The sequence below is a fragment of the Mastacembelus armatus genome, chromosome 21 (genome assembly GCF_900324485.2).
Source record: "Mastacembelus armatus chromosome 21, fMasArm1.2, whole genome shotgun sequence".
Taxonomy (NCBI): Eukaryota; Metazoa; Chordata; class Actinopteri; order Synbranchiformes; family Mastacembelidae; genus Mastacembelus; species Mastacembelus armatus.
The window spans coordinates 7,123,226-7,142,514 of record NC_046653.1 but is presented as its reverse complement, the minus strand read 5'-3'; the positions used below and the strand labels follow the sequence as shown (position 1 = coordinate 7,142,514).

At 40.6% G+C, this 19,289-nt stretch overlaps 2 protein-coding genes across 7 annotated transcripts in view; one reads left to right on the top strand and one right to left on the bottom strand.

The window, feature by feature from the left end:
• Positions 1 to 44: 44 nt before the first annotated feature.
• Positions 45 to 19,121, bottom strand: map3k19 (mitogen-activated protein kinase kinase kinase 19). Of its 6 annotated transcripts, none has more exons than XM_026294498.2 (17): positions 18,934 to 19,121; positions 18,142 to 18,365; positions 17,383 to 17,577; positions 15,121 to 15,281; positions 14,808 to 14,923; positions 13,003 to 13,184; positions 12,125 to 12,185; positions 11,135 to 11,222; positions 8,069 to 8,167; positions 7,678 to 7,832; positions 7,491 to 7,525; positions 5,312 to 7,360; positions 3,927 to 4,031; positions 1,728 to 1,966; positions 1,227 to 1,479; positions 906 to 1,114; positions 45 to 712 (listed from the first exon to the last, which is right to left on the bottom strand). In XM_026294498.2, exons 2-17 carry the CDS (start codon positions 18,349 to 18,351, stop codon positions 586 to 588), a joined length of 4,284 nt encoding a protein of 1,427 aa, XP_026150283.1. In that variant the 5' UTR covers positions 18,352 to 18,365; positions 18,934 to 19,121; the 3' UTR covers positions 45 to 585. The 6 variants fall into 6 exon arrangements, with proteins under 6 accessions (XP_026150283.1, XP_026150284.1, XP_026150285.1 ...); XM_026294499.2 differs by having other exon boundaries at positions 5,312 to 7,351; XM_026294500.2 differs by having other exon boundaries at positions 5,312 to 7,330.
• The window catches only part of ramp1 (receptor activity modifying protein 1), a 73,816-nt gene continuing 69,684 nt past the window's right edge, over positions 15,158 to 19,289 (top strand). The window contains exon 1 of the mRNA XM_026294508.1: positions 15,158 to 15,250. The gene's annotated coding sequence lies outside the window, so the exon portion shown is untranslated. The remainder of the gene's footprint in view (positions 15,251 to 19,289) is intronic.

Here is a 19,289-nt window from a genome sequence, read left to right as displayed (position 1 = left end):
AACTTTACAGCTGAGCACACAGAAACAGCAGTTGTAGACAAATGAGCATAAGGCACTACATCAATTTTCTTCACATTTCCGTATTATGAATAAACTTTAAAGTTGCCACTACCTTGACAGTCTAAATTCTGGTTGTTGCTGTTTTGTTTATACATTGTGTCTATCCATTTTGCTTGACTAGGTGTGAGGAAACTGACTTGAATAAGAAAAGTACTAGTTTATCCTCATTGAAAAACCAAAGTTATGGTCATTAACAAATAATGCAATATATGCTGCAATATTAGATGTATCAGAATGTAAATGTGTCACACAAAACAGACTTGGAGTTTCTGTATAAATGTAAAAAATAAGGCATAAGATTGGCACATTTACAGGACTGCTATAGGAAATACCAAAAGTCAGTAAATCTGGCATCTACATGTTCACATTTAAAGGTTTGTTAATGTAGCAAAGTGCTTCACGTGTAGTTCCTTTTAGACTTTAGCTTAAAAATGCAATAACAGTTTGCTCATCCTTAATATAATTTGCAATGTAGTGTCCAGAAAGATCTGTGGCACATACCCCATCTTTTACTGTGACTCCTTGTTAAACACACAATCCCTTTGGGTGACTACAGTAGTTCTGTGTTTCCCAAGAGTTCACTGCAGTGTCATTTCTGTGGATGAATGAATGCTTCAGCAGCTGGTCTGCAGATGGTCGTAGTCTCTGGTCACTGGAATGGAGAGGAAACAAATGGAAGTTAGAAACCTATTCCCAAATGTGACTATAAATACAAAAATATGTACACTATTAAGTTCATTTTTCACCAAAGTAAATGAGGCACATTTTTAAGTGAACCTATGACAGAAATTCATTGTTCATGAAACAAGAATATACAGATGACTGGGGAGGAAAATAGATATCACCTTGTCAAGCAGATTTTTACAAAATCTTTGGCGTCCTCTGAGAACCTGTCCGGTAAGGAGGGCATCACCCCTCTCTGAGCTCCAATATAGAACAACGCTGCCATCTTGTCCATGTGTGCTAGTGGTGGTTTCCCTGTGGCCATTTCAAACACTGTGCAACCCACACTCCATATATCTGACTTTCTGCCATATCCTGTCTCACTGATGACCTAAGAGAGGGGATTAGATGACCTGGTTCAGAACAGACTAAAAAGGCCCATTTAAGATGATTAAAAGCCATTTAGTAATTTTCTCAGATGAATAAAAATTTAACAGATCTACCTCAGGTGCCATCCAGTAAGGGGTGCCATGGACAGACTTAAGAAGGTCTCCACTGTTGCTAGCAGTGTGGTTCAAGCAGCTGAGACGTCGTGCACAGCCAAAGTCTATCAGCTTGATGACACCAGTGGGCATCAGCATGACATTGTTTCCCTTCAAGTCACGATGAATCACCCTGTTCAGATGAAGGTAGGCCACCCCTTCCAGGATCTGATGGGTGTATAGAGCCAGGACTCTTTCAGGCAGCGGGCCAAACCTGAAGGCAGTAAAGAGTTTTATTGTAAGACCCTAATTTTGGTGTTGACATTTGTCAAGAGCCAAAGTCTGCTTTACTGTAAATTCTGCCAGAGAATCAAAAGTTCATTACTCTCAGACCCTTGGTACATGCAGATAAACTCTAAACACTTAAAAGTGCAATGTAAAAATTACATTAAGTGCATGCTAAATAAATTTAGATAAGATAAAGTAAAAGTAAGTTGTCAGACTATTTCAAATCAACTTAACCTGTGAAGGATGCTAGCGATGGATCCTCCGGGAATGTACTCCATGAAGATGGAGACCACATGCTGTGAAAGCGAGGTCCCCAGGAAACCTACAATGTTGGTGTGTCTAAGAGTCTTAAGCAGCTCCACCTCCCCCTGCAGACGACTGTACTCCCTCTTTGCACTGTCAGGGTCGGTGGTATCCAGGCCCACCTGCTTCACGGCTATCAGCTGGCCCTGGCTGGTCAAGCCACAGTACACCTGGGAAAGCCAGCAGTGTTATCCAGCGGTAACTGCTATGAATTTCTGTCTTAAGATCATTACAGTGCATGGTTGTGTAATGATACCAGATAATTATTGCTACCAAATATTCTTGGTAGGAATAATGACCCAGAACTTGGTGTTCAGTTTGTTAAACCTCACAAAAATTTTAAACAGGATTTCTGAAGGTTGACAGACCTACATGTATGTTATGTTATGTACATGACATAACACTGATGATATACATATACAGTGGGTACGGAAAGTATTCAGACCCCTTTAAATTTTTCACTCTTTGTGTCATTGCAGCCATTTGCCAAAATCAAAAAAGTTCATTTTATTTCTCATTAATGTACACTCAGCACCCCATCTTGACAGAAAAAAACAGAAATGTAGAAATTTTTGCAAATTTATTAAAAAAGAAAAACTGAAATATCACATGGTCATAAGTATTCAGACCCTGTGCTCAGTATTGAGTAGAAGCACCCTTTTGAGCTAGTACAGCCATGAGTCTTCTTGGGAATGATGCAACAAGTGTTTCACACCTGGATTTGGGGATCCTCTGCCATTCTTCCTTGCAGATCCTCTCCAGTTCTGTCAGGTTGGATGGTGAACGTTGGTGGACAGCCATTTTCAGGTCTCTCCAGAGATGCTCAATTGGGTTTAGGTCAGGGCTCTGGCTGGGACAGTCAAGAACGGTCACAGAGTTGTTCCGAAGCCACTCCTTTGTTATTTTAGCTGTGTGCTTAGGATCATTGTCCTGTTGAAAGGTGAACCTTCGGCCCAGTCTGAGGTCCTGAGCACTCTGGAAGAGGTTTTCTTCCAGGATATCTCTGTACTTGGCCACATTCATCTTTCCTTCAATTGCAACCAGTCGTCCTGTCCCTGCAGCTGAAAAACACCCCCACAACATGATGCTCCCACCACCATGTTTCACTGTAGGGATTGTATTGGGCAGGTGATGAGCAGTGCCTGGTTTTCTCCACACATACCGCTTAGAATTAACGCCAAAAAGTTCAATCTTGGTCTCATCAGACCAGAGAATCTTATTTCTCATAGTCTGGGAGTCCTTCATGTGTTTTTTGGCAAACTCTGTGCGGGCTTTCATGTGTGTTGCACTGAGGAGAGGCTTCCGTCGGGCCACTCTGCCATAAAGCCCCGACTGGTGGAGGGCTGCAGTGATAGTTGACTTTGTGGAACTTTCTCCCATCTCCCTACTGCATCTCTGGAGCTCAGCCACAGTGATCTTTGGGTTCTTCTTTACCTCTCTCACCAAGGCTCTTCTCCCACGATTGCTCAGTTTGGCTGGACGGCCAGGTCTAGGAAGAGTTCTGGTCGTCCCAAACTTTTTCCATTTGAGGATTATGGAGGCCACTGTGCTCTTAGGAACCTTGAGTGCTGCAGAAATTCTTTTGTAACCTTGGCCAGATCTGTGCCTTGCCACAATTCTGTCTCTGAGCTCCTTGGGCAGTTCCTTCGACCTCATGATTCTCATTTGCTCTGACATGCACTGTGAGCTGTAAGGTCTTATATAGACAGGTGTGTGCCTTTCCTAATCAAGTCCAATCAGTTTAATTAAACACAGCTGGACTCCAATGAAGGAGCAGAACCATCTCAAGGAGGATCAGAAGAAATGGACAGCATGTGAGTTAAATATGAGTGTCACTGCAAAGGGTCTGAATACTTATGACCATGTGATATTTCAGTTTTTCTTTTTTAATAAATTTGCAAAAATTTCTACATTTCTGTTTTTCTCTGTCAAGATGGGGTGCTGAGTGTACATTAATGAGAAATAAAATTAACTTTTTTGATTTTGGCAAATGGCTGCAATGACACAAAGAGTGAAAAATTTAAAGGGGTCTGAATACTTTCCGTACCCACTGTATGTATAGTGAGATTTTCTTCTTATGCTGGAATGTGTTATTAGCTATACTTTGTTATTCTAAATCAGCATGCTTACAATGCCATAGCCTCCTCTGCCAAGTACTTCACCCTTCGTCCATGTGATGGTGTCATCTACAACCAATCTAGAGCCAGGCAGAGCAGCACTGTCTGTTGATGCACCCTACGAAAAAACACAAAATGAAGGTTGGCAAAGTAACAGAACAATATAGAGTATAGTGTGGCATGGATTATCAACTGAAAATCATTCAAGAATTTGGAATTAGGATTAGTTTGGTTTGTTAAGATTTAGGTAGAATAGGAATATTAATTATAGTCAGTAAAAATGTTTAGCCCATTTAAATACATTATAGTAAGCTACAAGTGAATGTAACTGTATTAAGGGACTGTATGAAACATGTAGCTGTGTTGTGAGAGGCTGAACCTCATGTTTCATTTTGTAAAACAAGTAAAGCTCTGTGTGTGCCACTTCAACAGAGGAGTGATTAACCATGCAAGCATATACTAAACCAACTCGTTACTCCTCATTTCTAAAGTATTTTCTTTTTTTTTAAATTCAGTTTGTAAAACAGTAATCTCACCTTTGTGTCACTTAGGTTTTCTTAGTGCATCATCCTTATCATGTCATTGTGGTGTTTCAAGCTGTAAAATATCTACTTGATGTGTTTTCACCCACAACAGGAACAAATAACAAGGATCAACCCATTCCTTAATCAAAAACAACTTTAACAAAAGACGCAAAGATGAGATTTATATTTTATCAGAGTATTTCTCACTCTTATAAAATACTTCAAAGATGAAGACTTATTTCTTCGGTTTGGCAAACGTAAAATGTAAAGTCCTGTGCACAGTCACTTCCTTGAGCTTATTTATAGGACAATCTATCTCCGATGCAGTGATTGAGACAATCCTGAATGGAGCTAGGCCCATGGTAATTGTTTTCTTTACTTATAAAACTACACCACCCTCACACCCTACAGCACTTCAAGCCTTATTATCTTAACAGAACTTCTGATGTGAACTTCCAATGAAACAAAACACTAACACTGAGACAAAACAAACGTTTTCTGCATGTGGCAAAGCTCACTTTGCTGAATCATGCCACAAGTGAAAGTTGTCTTTTTCATGTAACTGTTTATATAACTGAAATTATTATTATTAGTAGTAGTATTTACAAATAACAGCTGTAATAAAATATGCAAATCAGAAGAGGAAACAAATACAACCACCTCCAAAAAATGTATGCACTACTCTAACAAATACTTTTCATACAGTTCCTAAGTCTGTGGAGTTGTAAAAAACAGGATTGAATAAGAAAAGATAGAAAGTGCTCCAAATCACTCATAGTCATGGCCATATTGCATTGTGGTAATGACAAAATTTCTTTCTTTTGTGAAAGCACAATTATGTTTCTTTAACCAGAATGTTAACCACAAAGCTCACCCCAGGAAATGTATTTCTCCCTGATACAGAATCTTCTTCACTTTTGGACTCCACATTGCTTGGTTTCAGGTTATCAGGACATGGCCCTATGGTACTGTCCTTCTCATCCAGTGAGATCAGCTCTTCAGCCAGACATTGCAGCAGGTCATCTGTGAGTGGCCCATCCCCGACCTCATCCAGAAACCTCTGGTAAACTGGTGACATAATGGTGCAGTTGCTGCTGCTCGAAGATGTCCAAGTGTTGATCTTCATCTGCTGGGGACTTTGAGGTGATGCAGGCTCAGGGTCCGATCTGGGTAGGCTTCCCACTGCTGAATACCCAACTGGTTCTTGCATATTCATGTGCACATGACTATGCTCTTCTTTCTGATGAGATGAAGTGGGTCCAATCAATGTTTTAATATCAGATTTTAATGTTTTAGACCCATACGTAGAAAGATCCTCCTGTATAGTAGTTAACTTATGTTCTTCAGCTTTTTCTTGACTATCATGACAGATTTTGCCATGATTAGCAAGAGGTAACTCAGCTTCTAGTTTGGGCATATTGTCCTTTTTATAAGTACCTTTCCTTGTTACAGGTGTGAGGTGGTGTTTTGCCCTCGAGGATGCAAGTTTCGCTTTGTTTTTAGGTAAAACCACCACACGCTCCCCTGGACTTCTCAGCTTATGCTGAAGTTGTTTCAAGGGTCTGTGTTTGACTCCATGGAGTTGTTGTATCTTCCGAGGTGGAGCAGACTGTACTTGTCTGTTGTTTGTTTTCTCACAGCTGCTGGAAGCTCTAAGGTTATCGTAGATAGGACCAGCAAACATCTCATAGATGGCTGGTCCCTCATTTGCACTCTGTATCTCCTGAAACATGTCATTATAGGCGATGAACTCCACAGAAGATTTAGATCTTGGTGTCCCTGCTACGCTGAGTCTCTTCCACTGCTGGGCGGTCTTCAGCTCTCTCACTACTGTGTGCTGTTGAGCTCTGTTGCTGTTCAGCTTCTCAGGATTAGTTTTTCTGCCTTGCAGATGATCAATAACCTTTTTCCGTGGTGATGGAGTGCTAGTGGTACAATGAGCACCTTTAACAGGTTTAAGCATCGATTTGACTTTAGTTACAGTGACCTCAGCACTAATCATTAGCTCAGGGACTTTCCTGGTTTTATCTTTGACTTGTGTGGAGAGTGAAGAGTACTTCACGCTGCTTTTGGACTTGCTCCAACCTATGATGCTTTGGCTTTTCTGTGCTTGTGTACTGAAGGACTGGTTGGCTCCTTTGTTTCGGGCAAGCACTAAGGCTTTCGCCATCTTCTCATCTCTCTTCCACTCTACATCTGACTCTGGAAGGTTTACAACTAGAGTAGCACTCGGACTTTTCCCCATATCAGTGCGCGTATTTAACTTTACATCCTTTGTACCATAAAGAACTGGGTTATATACCTGGGTTTCTTCATCACAGGGATCTCTCATTAATTCTTCTGTCTGCTTTACATGGTACAGTTCATTTCTGTAATTTCCTTGAGTCCATGCAATAGCATCAGCGTGGTCATGTTTGATATTAAATGTAATATCATGGCTAACATCAGTGTCAGATTCTGCAGTGCAGCCCACATTGTTCTTTTCCTCCTTAGAGTCTGATGTGACAGGTATTTCATTGTCTTTAGCATTATTCATAGTGTCCTCTTGTTTTACATAGTTACATTTAATAAGGGAGTGAGTATCTGATTGTCTGCTGAGATCACTCCCATGATTGACAGGTTGTATATCTGTCTCAGATTCTTCATCCACATCCTCCAGGTCGATTGAACTCCGGGTGCTGCTGCTGGACCCGCTCTCCTCGCTGCCACCCTTAGTAGCCAGAGGGCCAGAGCGTGGGCGGCTCCAAGACAGCCTCTCTCTCCTCAACCGGCTCCTAGAGCAAAGGGGGCTCCTGCTGATTGGTTTTAGGGGAATGTGGTACTTTAGTACAGGCAGAGCTGCACTGTCTCTGGGCTTGCTGTCCAGTGGTGCCAACAGCTTGGGAGTTCGGGGCTGCAGAAATGGCAAGAAACCCTGTGTAAACTGCAGATAATTAGTACACTGATGGTAATTCAATGTTTAGGATGTTCAGGGTAAACAAACACATGGATGTAAAGAAAAGGGAATTTAAGTATGAGAAAGTACAAGTCTTTTTTTTTTTGTAGAAACTCACCTTTTGTTCGCTGACAGCATTGTGAGAACCCAGTCCTGCAGGATACGAATATATATTTAAAGGAACAAGTGTCATCAGCAACAATAATAATAAAACTATATATAATAATAAAAATTAAAAAGAACTCACAGCTGTAATATCTACAGTCTTAATTTATGCATGTGTGCTGTATATGTATAATACATACGAGTCTGGATGTGTGCCCTGGCCTGTATCACAGTGTTTGAACACAGCAGTGGTTCCATGAGGCTGGGGGCTGATCGGCTGAGCTGGCTGGGCTTAGCCACTGACAGGGGACTGAGGGAAGATGGGGAAGCAGCAACCACACTTCTTGTTCTCTGCCTGTTAGGGGCAAATAAATCACATATAATTTAGTGTTAGCTCAATAACCCACAAACAAAAAAACTTCTTTCACATTATTTTATTGAGGGTTTATTTTAAATGAAACTACATTTTCACTGCTCTACTATATTTATGTGGGATGATGACAAGCAAGGTATGTGAAATTGATATTTGCTACCAATGTTTTTTTAAGTAGCATTAAGTGGCTAAATAATGAGTCCAGCTACAGTATGTACCTGTATCTAGGAGGTACAGGGAGACCACATGGGGGAGCAGGATCTACATGGCCCCATTGTCTGCTGTTGTTACTCAGGCTTGGCAGAGACAGTCCTCCTCTGCTCAGGATTGGAAGAGAAAACACAGAAGAGTAGTACACTTAATATTAATATTAAAATGAATTCAATTCTATTCTATTCTATTTGTATAGCGCCAAATCACAATACAAATCATCTCAAGGCACTTTACAAAAAACAAAAAAAACCCCAGCAATTCCCTTATGAGCAGCACTTGGCTACAGTGGAGAGGAAAAACTCCCTTTAACGGAAGAAAAAATCTCCAGCAGAACCAGGCTCAGTTTGGCCGGTCATCTGCCTCGACCGGTTTGGGTGAGTGGATAGAGGAGAGAGAAAAGAGCAACAACAATAAGCAAACAAACAACACCTGCAGAAGGTACAGAGAGAGAACAGAGAGAGAGGGAGAGAGCACAAACTAGTGGAGAGAGTGAGCATGAAGTTAGTAACATTCAATGGTGGAATATACATGTGAGGAGGGAGGAGAGGAGGAGAGGGGAAGGGAAGGGAGGGGAGAGTTAAGGTAGGGGAGCTCAGCTCAGTGCACCAATGGTCCTCGGGCAGTCTAGACCTATAACAGCATAACTAAGGGATGGTTCAGGGTTACCTGAAGCCAGCCCTAACTATACGCTTTGATAAAAAGGAAGGTGTCTGCCTCCTGAACCCAGACTGGGACCTGGTTCCACAGGAGAGGAGCTTGATAGCTAAAGGTTCTGCCTCCCATTCTGCTTTTGGAAACTCTGGGAACCACAAGTAGACCTGCACTCTGAGAGCAACGTGCTCTATTGGGATAATATGGTACTATGAGGTCTTTAAAGTATGAAGGAGCTTGATCATGAAGGGATTTGTATGTGAGAAGGATTTTAAATTCTATTCTGTATTTTACAGGGAGCCAGTGAAGACAAGCTAATATAGTTACAGTAATCTACCCTTGAGGTAACAAATGCATGAACTAGTTTTTCTGCATCACTTTGAGACAGGCTGTTCCTAATTTTGGCAATCTTGCCCAGGTCAGAGAAGGCAGTTCTAGAGATTTGTTTTATGTGTGAATTAAAGGACATGTGCTGGTCTAAAATGACTCCAAGGTTTTTCACAATAGTGCTGGAGGCCAGGGCTATGCCATCTAAAGTAGCTATACTTTTAAAAAAGCTATTTCTGAGGTTTTTAGGCCCAAATATAATAACTTTTGTTTTCGCTGAATTTCTCTGAAAGTTACTGGTCATCCAGGCCTTTATGTCAGTTAGAGATGCTTGAAGTCTGGTTAACTGGTTTGTGTTATCAGGTTTCATAGATAGATAGAGCTGAGTGTCATCTGCATAGCAGTGGTAATTAATAGAGTGCTTCCTAATAACATTGCCTAAAGGAAGCATGTACAAGTTGAACAGAATTGGTCCTAGTACAGAACCTTGTGGAACTCCATAACTAACTTTTGTGTGCATGGAAGGTTCATCATGGACATGAACAAACTGGAATCTGTCTGATAAATAGGATTGGAACCATTTTAACGCTGTTCCTCTGATACCAGTCACATGCTCTAATCTCTGTAATAAGATGCTGTGGTTAATAATGTCAAATGCTGCACTAAGGTCTAGCAGGACAAGTATAGAAACAAGTCCATTATCTGAGGCTAAGAGAAGATCGTGACTTTTAACAGTGCTGTTTCTGTACTATGATGTGCTATAAATCCTGAAAATCTTCAAATAGTTCATTCCTGTGTAAGTGGTCTGATAGCTGCTTAGCAACAGCTTTTTCAAGGATTTTAGAAATAAATGGTAGGTTGGATATTGGTCTATAATTAGCCAAGACTACTGGATCAAGACTAGACTTTTTGAGTAAGGGTTTGATAACTGCAGTCTTAAAGGTCTGTGGTACGTAGCCTGATACTAGAGATACATTTACCAAGTCTAATAAAGATGAGTTAATTAATGGCAGGGTGTCTTTAAGCAGTCTAGTCAGGATGGGGTCTAAGAGACATGTTGATGATTTAGATGAAGCAACTACTGATGTGAATTCAGAGAGATCTATGGGAGAGAAGCAGTCTAAACATAACTGAGGTCTTACAGATGATTCAAGAGCTACTGTAGTAAAAGATTCATTTATTGCAGGTATAGGAAGCATCTGCTGAATTTTATCTCTAATAGTTGTGATTTTATTTGTAAAGAAACTCATAAAGTCATCACTGCTGAGAGCTAAGGGAACACTGGGCTCAACAGAGCTGTGACTTTTTGTCAGCCTGGCTACAGTGCTGAAAAGAAACCTGGGATTGTTCTTATTTTCCTCTATTAGTGATGAATAGTATGCAGTTCTGGCTTCACGGAGAGCTTTTTTAGATGTTAATAGACTGTTTTTCCAGGTTAGATAAATAAGAAAACTGCAGAGAGGCGTTTTAGACATCAGATTAATACAATATAAACATAGTTAAGCCAGAAATCCTCATTAATGCTATTAGAATTAGAAAATTACAAATCCCTTGGTTTTTTTTTTTTCTTGTGGTGAATTGAACATAATGCCTCATTTTGCTCATATTTCTGTTTCTGGCAGCTGATGGTATGAAATCAGAGACCTGCTCAATGACCTTTCTTTTCCTTGGAGAGCTTGGACTTGATTCAGCGGTGAGAGCTCAACATAACAGACAATGGGCTGATTCAGCAAAGCCCTCTCTTCCCCGATGTCTGTGTTTCTAACGTGTTTGGGTGGAACAGGTTGTCCTCTGGACACATTGACACAGGTCTGTGAGTGTAACCTGAGAGGACTCTATTCTAGTGTTAGCATAAAAGTAAGAGGCAGTTGTACACTGTGACCTGCGGCAGAGTGTTGGACAGATGGAGTGTTAACTAGCCACACACGAAATGTTTGTGGTTACATATGAACAGATGCATTCACGTGTGTCAATACTATCAGCGCACTACCACCAACTTGTAAATTACTCTTCCCTTTTAGTTCATACATGACATGCATATCTGAATGAGTGTGTGTGACAGAGAAAAGACTGTGAGAGTTCACCCTGCCCACCTGCTTCCCCTCCCTGCGTCCTGGTAGGCCTGTCTGATGTCTCTCAGTGTTTCCATGGTGCTGTGGAAAGTGAGGGGGATCCCCTTATCTGCCCCCACAAACACACAGACACACACAGACATACACAGTTACACCCACCAATCCGCCAAGCCCATTGTTTTCTCTCTGTGTTCACAGTTACACACTCATTTGAAACTGAGTTAGTGTTACACATACATATTTCTGGCCCGACAGAGGCCAAATATCACTAACACTGATACAAATGAGATACTTAGAACATTACTTACATTAATAAAAAACCTTAGAAAGAAACTAAATAAACCAGACATTTCTTTATGGGCTAAAGGATAATGTCATTCTGAGGTTTCATCTGAGACTGACAGGCTGCACAGATGGTGTTTTCTAGATTTCATAGCTCCATCGTAACACCACAATGAGCCTTGATAACCACATGAGTAATAGTAAACATACATCCAGTGTTTTGAGTACACATAGAATATGTCCTATTGTACGATAAGGCAGAGTTCATATACATCTTGATGTTCATCATAAAGAAAACAATGGAATTACCTGTGCCCGAGCCTCCTGGTCTCCTCTCCTTTCGAGATCAGGTTTAATGACTGAATCAGATAATTCCTGTTTCCATTTCTTTATTCTGCCACACTTGGGCTAATGCTTAATATCTTCACTCTCTGTATTCTTTACATGTCTGTTCCACATTTTTATAGTGGCCATTTTACCCTCTCTGTGTCTCAACCATGCTGTTGCAGCTGAGGTAAAAGGGAGGCAGGGAGGTTTCCCAGCTAAGGTTTCTATTGCAAGTGAGACTCCTCCCATCCAGTCACGCCTACCTAAATGCCCTCCTTTTAAAAGGTGAATTGACCTGAAAGCCCATTTGGGATGTTGAATATAAAACCCCAAAAACTTCATACATCAACAGTCCAGAGATTATTCCATCAGATGTTCAGAAGTGATGGGAAGACTTCTTACCTTGGCTGACGCCTTTCTGATGGTGAGATAGGGGAGGGCACACTGGAGATTCTAGCACTTCCTGGAAAGCCGGCAGTTCAATAGTTCATTAATTATATATTTCATTCTAAACGTGCTAGTAGAAGCAATGCAGGACTAAGGCAGGCTCTGTTAGTATTTTCTTAACTCATTAAATAAGTCAGAAATTTTAACAAAAAAATCAAAATATATTTTTATGATGAAGAATAATGTCCTTATATTAGCTTGTTCTCATTTATTCAATGCTTTCTTAAAGCTTGTCCTTCATGCAGTGCAAGCTGCAGTCCACCACCAAGGCTCAAAAAAGTTTTCAATTTAAATACGCAGTAGCTTGTTGGTTTGGCAGCCAATATGTAATATTTATTCTAATGTTTTGCTTTTGATTTAACCTAAACTATTGGTTTAAATGTCTTATTTGTAGTTTTACCATTGTTCTTGTACACATGCACTGCCATGTGAGTGGTTTTCTCAGACACGTATACTGTAGCTTTTCAGTGATAACCACCTGCTCTTCTCCTCCAGCTAACCAGCTGCCCTACTTGTCTGGTCCTCTATCAGGACACACACGCACAGTATGGTGGTATGGCAGCTAAGTGTCAGCTATAGAGAGGACCCCTCCTCCACACACACGTACATTGCAAATTATTTGTCTTTCGGGTGGCCACTCAGTGCCGGTGTGTGTCTGTTAATTGTAGCTATTTGAGAACCACACTGTGCACTCAAACCCATATGCTTCAATACAATACAATACAACCTCACACCCATAGCTCAAAACAAGAATGAAAAGAGCCTTGACATTTGGATATAGAAGTCACATTTTCAGCATATCTTTCCAGAGTAGTTTGCCATGTGTCACTTACCCCAGTGTGGCTGTACAGCAAGAAACAATGTTGATGGGTTGGCGTTTCGATGGGGGAGGCTGCTGACAGCTGGTTAGGACAAAGGCTTCCAAAGTCCAAATCTATGTCTGAATCTCCAAATTCTGAGTCCGAGCACTGGCATAAATCTATGGTGAGGGCTAGGGGTGACACAGGGGCAGGATCTGCACAACAACAGAACTAATCTGAAGCCGTTCTACCTTGTAATGAAGAAGAAATCAAACTTTCAGCTTGCTGAGACATTAATGAACAGAGCAGGTAAATAATTATACAAAATAACTCCATTTTTGGTGCAGAGGGTCCACATCCCCACACCCTGTGCTGTTTACAAAAAGTGAGAAAATAGAAACAGGAAAAACAAACGTCAGAAAACTATTTATTTTTACCTTCAAGGTGTTTTTCTCCATTTTCTCTATTTCTCCACCCTCCCTGTGTCACCCTGTGTCTGTATCATATTCCTTGACTCTAACGCGACTCTACCTTGACTCACACGCTGTCTTGAAGGCTTTTACCAGGGTGGTCACTCACATATACACAAACAAGCCTTTCTTAGACCCTCTTACATAAGTACAGGTTTTAAGCTCAGCTGCAGAGGTTTTACTCCAAAAAACAGGATTAGCCTATGAGTGAATTCGGCACTCTCTTTGTATGTATGTGAATGACAGAAAGAAAGTATGTACTTATTCATAAACATGAATAGAAGGATAGATGGTGGTGTGTACATGTCTGCAGAGTTAAATAAGTAACTGATCCATGAATGTGTAACCAAAGTGTGGCTGATAACACGAGGAATGAAGCAAGTAAGCGCTCAATCAACATCACCTCCATTGTTTAATTCAGTTATAAGAGGAAAGGACACAACAGATAATGAACTTTATTTATTTCTTTGCATGTGGCTACTTAAAGTTCCATGCAATTAATGAAAAATTATTATATTATCTTTCTTAGTTTCCATGTTTCATGAATGAATTTCACAATCATTTTAGAAATGAAAAAGGTTTATCTCATTCCATCTTAGATTTGATTCTTTCAGGTGAGAATGTACAAATAAGTATTCTTTCCCCAGCAGAGAAGGATTATTGCAACTAAGATCAAAATGTTCCCACCACTTTAAGGGATTTTTGCAGCTGCTTACAGCAGTGTAAAACGTAAGCACAACACGGACCTTTAATCTTTTCATGATACAGCAAACTTGGTTGCAAGTAGTGACCTCGTTACATATCCAGCCACCAAAATATTAAAACTGAAATGCTAAAATCCTCTGTAGCTGAGAGGAACTGAAATGTTGGGTGATCAATAAAGAGGTGACTCCATTCATATTACACATAGAAACTGTCAACAGTGCATCTAGGGGTAATTATTGGTGCTGCATGTGACTGAAATGGAGTCTGGAGTCTGACCAATGTTAGCATGAAGAGTGACTGAATTGCATCCAAGGAGGCGGAGCTGGTAACAGCATATAAGAAATGCTGTTTGAATGTGGTAGAATTTTGGGGTGATTTAGAAATTACGGACGGACGCTTTTTTATGGCCCTAAAAAGAGGATGTCCAGGAAAATGAGTATGTCTGGTCAAATGTGCTTGGCATGCCGTGGGTTTTCTCACAGCTTGCCAATTGTGGCATGCGTGCCTTAGGTTGCTGACCCCTGGTTTGGACTGTGAATGACACAGAAACTGTTTATCTACTAAACCTTGCTGATTAATAACCATTTTTCTTATTTGGAAATAACTGACATATATATATATATATATGTGTGTGTGTGTGTGTGTGTGTGTGTGTGTTTGTACCTGTGTGTCTTAGGGCCTCAACCATCATATGAATGATCTCATCCTTCACAGGGCTGTTGATTTTCGCAGCATATTGGAGCACCGAGCAGCCACTGTGGTCTCGTACCTGCAGATCACTGATTAAGATGTTTAAAGAAAAATAGGACACGAGTAAGTAGACATTTTTGGCCTCTTTAGATACATAAAAATATGTTCCTTTTGCATATAAAGCACATTTCCTTTTGTTGAATCAATATAAATAAACAAATGTGTGTGTGCATCTGCTTGTATGCATCTTACATGCTAGTGCCTGCATGAATGTGTGTTTTCTTACGCCGAGAGTCCTAGCAGTTCCTTAACCACTTCCACAGGTCTGTGTTCCCATGGCAACTGTGTCCCTAAGATCTCAAACACGTCGATGTCCCTGACAGCAAGCATCACAGGTGTCACACCATCACTGTTTGGTGCGTTCACATCCACCATGACAGTCTGAGCCTGAAAAATGCAGACAGACATAAACACACATGAACAGCAAATGGAGCACTAAGCACTTAGAATGAAGAAATGTATATATTACAGAGGACGCACAGATTACATTCATTTGGCAACTTTAGTGCATTTAAACTCCAAATGAACAAGAGCTGAATGGTGTTGCAATGAAAGTGCAATCTTCTGAAATAAGCATGTTAGAAAGCGTTAGCATTGTGAGATACATAAATATACATACACAGACAAGTCACCTTCATTGCTGTGCAGCATGATTCACAGCTATGCTTTGGTTTGTGGTCTATACAAATTTAGAAAAACTGTACACACTACAGTATATCCAAATTCTTACACCTTTTGATCTCTTAATTATTTCTAGGGTCTTGTCATTTATACTAAAAACATGATTTCTTTAATTTTTAGGGGTTTTAAATCAACATTTTGATGGAATGATTAGGAGAATCGTTCATGTTATGCATTTAACACCAAGATTTTCTCATGATACAGCAGTCGATTCATTTATTCATCCATCCATTATCTATACATCATTCCTAATTAAAAATCTGCTGGGAATATTAAAGAGAGTTGGAATAGGTTCTAGCAGATCCCTGTGAATAAGCAGGTATAGATAATGGATGGATGGATGGATGGATGGAGGGATGAGATCTGCTGGAGCCTATCCCAGCTCTCTTTGGGTGAAAGGCAGCGGTACACTCTGGACAGGTCACCAGTCCATCGCACGGTGAGAAAAACAGTCACACATAATTAAAACTATATTTTTAACTTGGTCTGACACAGAAATACCTTTTCATTACCTTATTAAACAATGGGTTTTTTTCAGTTTTAGAGATTTTCAGTCAAGGATCTCAATGAAAAATCAGGTTTAGATCCAACCACCCGACTGCTGCCAAGCAATAGAGGAGCCATGTTCCTGATAAAATATTACTTTACAGGCAGACAGACTATCCACCCACAGATGTATTGACTGATTTCTGACTAAAACATCTCAAATATTGGACAAAACACTTACTCATGCCTAGTTGCATTTTTATAATAGGAAAATGTTATTGTAATCCTTAGAGTCATTGTTCATCTGGCAAATCCTCATCTGCCAAACACCCAACTGGGTATTGTTTTGTGTGTGGTGTGTGTGTGTGTGTGTGTGCTCTGGTTTTCATCAATTGCGGGGACAAAATTCTGTTTACACAGTCACGTCATGGGGACATGAAATGTTGTGGGAACAAAAAGTGACGTCCCCAAAAGGGAAACGCTGTCAGATGAATGCTGGAGCTATGCTATATATGTCAATGTGGTTATTAGGTTTGGCCCAAAAGACCTTTTTTCCAAAAAGTGTGTTTGGGACATGTGCTCACTAGTGCCACTTCAACATTTGAAACTGGTATTGCACACACACTACTTCCAAATATGGTCAGTCCTGCCCACCTATCTAGGTCCCCATTAGGAATGTTTTCAATTTTTGACCATTTTGGTTGGAATGTAATCACCGTCATGGCCACCTGTAGATGGAAGCTAATGAAATAAAGACTAAGCAGCAAACTAAACCAGAGGTAAGCACTTTTAATGGATTTTTTCTCAATGCTTTAGTAGCTCTAAGATAGACATTAGGTTTGGTAGGATAGGCAAAGCCAGCATATTAGCAATACTATACTAGCAATCTCTAGGCATTGAATATAAACTAAGTTAGCAAAATAACAATGTTTTGCTAGCCATTTTTATGCATACTGGAAGATGTATATGGGAAATGCTGTAGATAATTGCAGCTCAAAGATTATCTGAATTGGTTACTATTAAGGGCTCTCAATTTGGCTATATTTCAGCTACTCAGCAATTACGTTTGCATAATTTTTTGTAACTGCAGGTAAGATATGTTCAGATCATTTGGCAAATATTGGAATTGTGAGTATTTGAAAGTGTGTATGAGCTCTTTGTGCAATGACAATTGTACCTGATTTTTTTCAGACCTTTAGAAAGCGGAGAAAAGGTAGTCCCCGCAAGTGAAGATTAAAAACATCCCTAGGACGCATGAAAACCCGTGTGTGTGTGTGTGTGTGTGTGTGTTTGTGCATGTGTTTGTGCATGTGATTTGTACCAGCAGGTACTGTACATAGTGCAGGTCTCCCTGCCAGGAGGCCTGGAGCAGCTGTGCCTGGGGAGGAAGATGAGGCCTTGACATCCAACTCAATAATTCTCCCCTGAGCTCAGGAGAGCTTACATGGAGGGCTGTCTTCTGGCTACAGTCACACAAGGTCATATCAGCCTCGGTCTTCAACAGCTGCTGCACCACCTTTTGAGATCTCACAGAGAAATAATGAATGAAACGAAAAGGAAAAATTGTAGATTGTTGTCAAATGTCATCCTTTGGATGAAGAGTTTGCAGTAAAATAGCTGTTGGCACCTCATCACTTTGTAGCAGTATACTACTGTCCTACACTGGTATTTTAATTGTGCCAGTTTATGCAAACACTTTAACAGTAATATCTGTTTTGGTGCTTCACAGGAGACCACAGGGGGTTGTCTCCCATGTGGCCTCCCATGGAACCGGTAAGTCATATGCTTGTTTTGAACATGGCTCCCTCAGAGGACACAGAGGAAGTATATAAAGCACAAGATCTGGGTCATGTGGCTCTCATATGCACGTAAACATGCTGTTGTTAATGGAAGGAAAACTATAACCTGTCATGTAGCAGGATTGTTTGATCACCCCACCCACAGTCCCCAACTTCTGTAGGAGATTTTCTGTAATTTTGGATTTTTAAGTAGTGTAACAGCTAGGTTACCTAAGTTAACCTATATATCAACACGTCATGGCCATGTCAAACTCTCCCTCACACACACAACCATAACTTACCTCAGTCATGCCTTTACGGCAGGCGGTTATGAGGGGAGTGCATCCTTGTTCATCCTCACCCTCAGTGTCAGAGAGCTTCAGATTCTCCTGGTCTTCCACTTCTTGCCCTAGTCTGACTACAAAAGCCTCTCCACTTTCCTCTTCCTGCTCTGCTTTCAGCACCTCTTCAACACCCTGCCCCTTCTTCTCTGTCTTCTCACTTCTCTCCATAGTTCACAGGTTCTCTGTGAAGAAAAATCCAGCGTCTGAGCAGTGAGTCAAGCCAAACAATTGCTTTTTTGTTATTATGGAGGGTTTGTAAGAGGCAATCTGACTGAGGTCTATCAGCTCAGTCTTAATGTTTGTGTGTTGATTACTGTGATGTTATCACTGTGACGTAAGTCTAATGATCTATCGCTCCCTGCAGAGGCAGCACCGAGGATGTAATGGGAATTATTGTTCACATTATTTCTGCTGCTGAGTCTCCACAGCTTTCATCATCAAGGCTTAAATGAAACTGTTAACCAGTGACCATTTACATTTCTACATGCGGTAACACATGCAGTGTATCCATAATACAAAAGACTTTGAGCTTCAGCTGGTTTAATGTTTGCCAGCACCAATAGAGCCACAGGCAATATGACAGAATATCAACATGTTAAAACTCTATAACATATACAAACATTTATGAAGTGCATTTTAGAAAATGCAAAGGTTATTAGTGTTAGTCCACCCTAGTGATTGTCAGCAGCGGTAGTTTAAGACTAACAACCAAAAATTGCAATAAAATGTTGGAATTAACTCTTCACTTACTGCAGAGGTGTCATTTCCTTTGCTTCATTCCCATTCTTCACATTTCCTGATAAACTAATCCAGTTATGTATTGTCTGACCTTTTGTGGATATTTGACAAGCAAACCTTTTCAACAAACTCTCCACTCCAGTGTTTCCTCTCCTTTCTTCTGTTTTCCCCGCACGCCTCCTGCTGTAGGTTTACATTTGGTTGCCTTGGAGACAGTCACACCAACAGATAGAAGGTCAGGCAGGAACACAGTGGTTTTAAATGCCTGCACGCTGTTTGTTGCCTAACACTTTAAGACAAAGCAAGAACTGGAACCTCATTGTTTTGCAAACTTTACTAAGGGTAATCAACTTGATAGAGTGTTGCTT

What these genes read in the sequence shown, in the direction of transcription:
- map3k19 (XM_026294498.2), bottom strand. Translation starts at nt 18,351, where the DNA reads ATGGAGAGAAGTGAGAAGACAGAGAAGAAGGGGCAGGGTGTTGAAGAG. An exon ending in GCCGTAAAGGCATGACTGAG is followed by an intron (nt 17,578 to 18,141) that starts GTAAGTTATGGT and finishes AGATCTCAAAAG; the next exon opens with GTGGTGCAGCAGCTGTTGAA. An exon ending in ACTATGTACAGTACCTGCTG is followed by an intron (nt 15,282 to 17,382) that starts GTACAAATCACA and finishes TGCATTTTTCAG; the next exon opens with GCTCAGACTGTCATGGTGGA.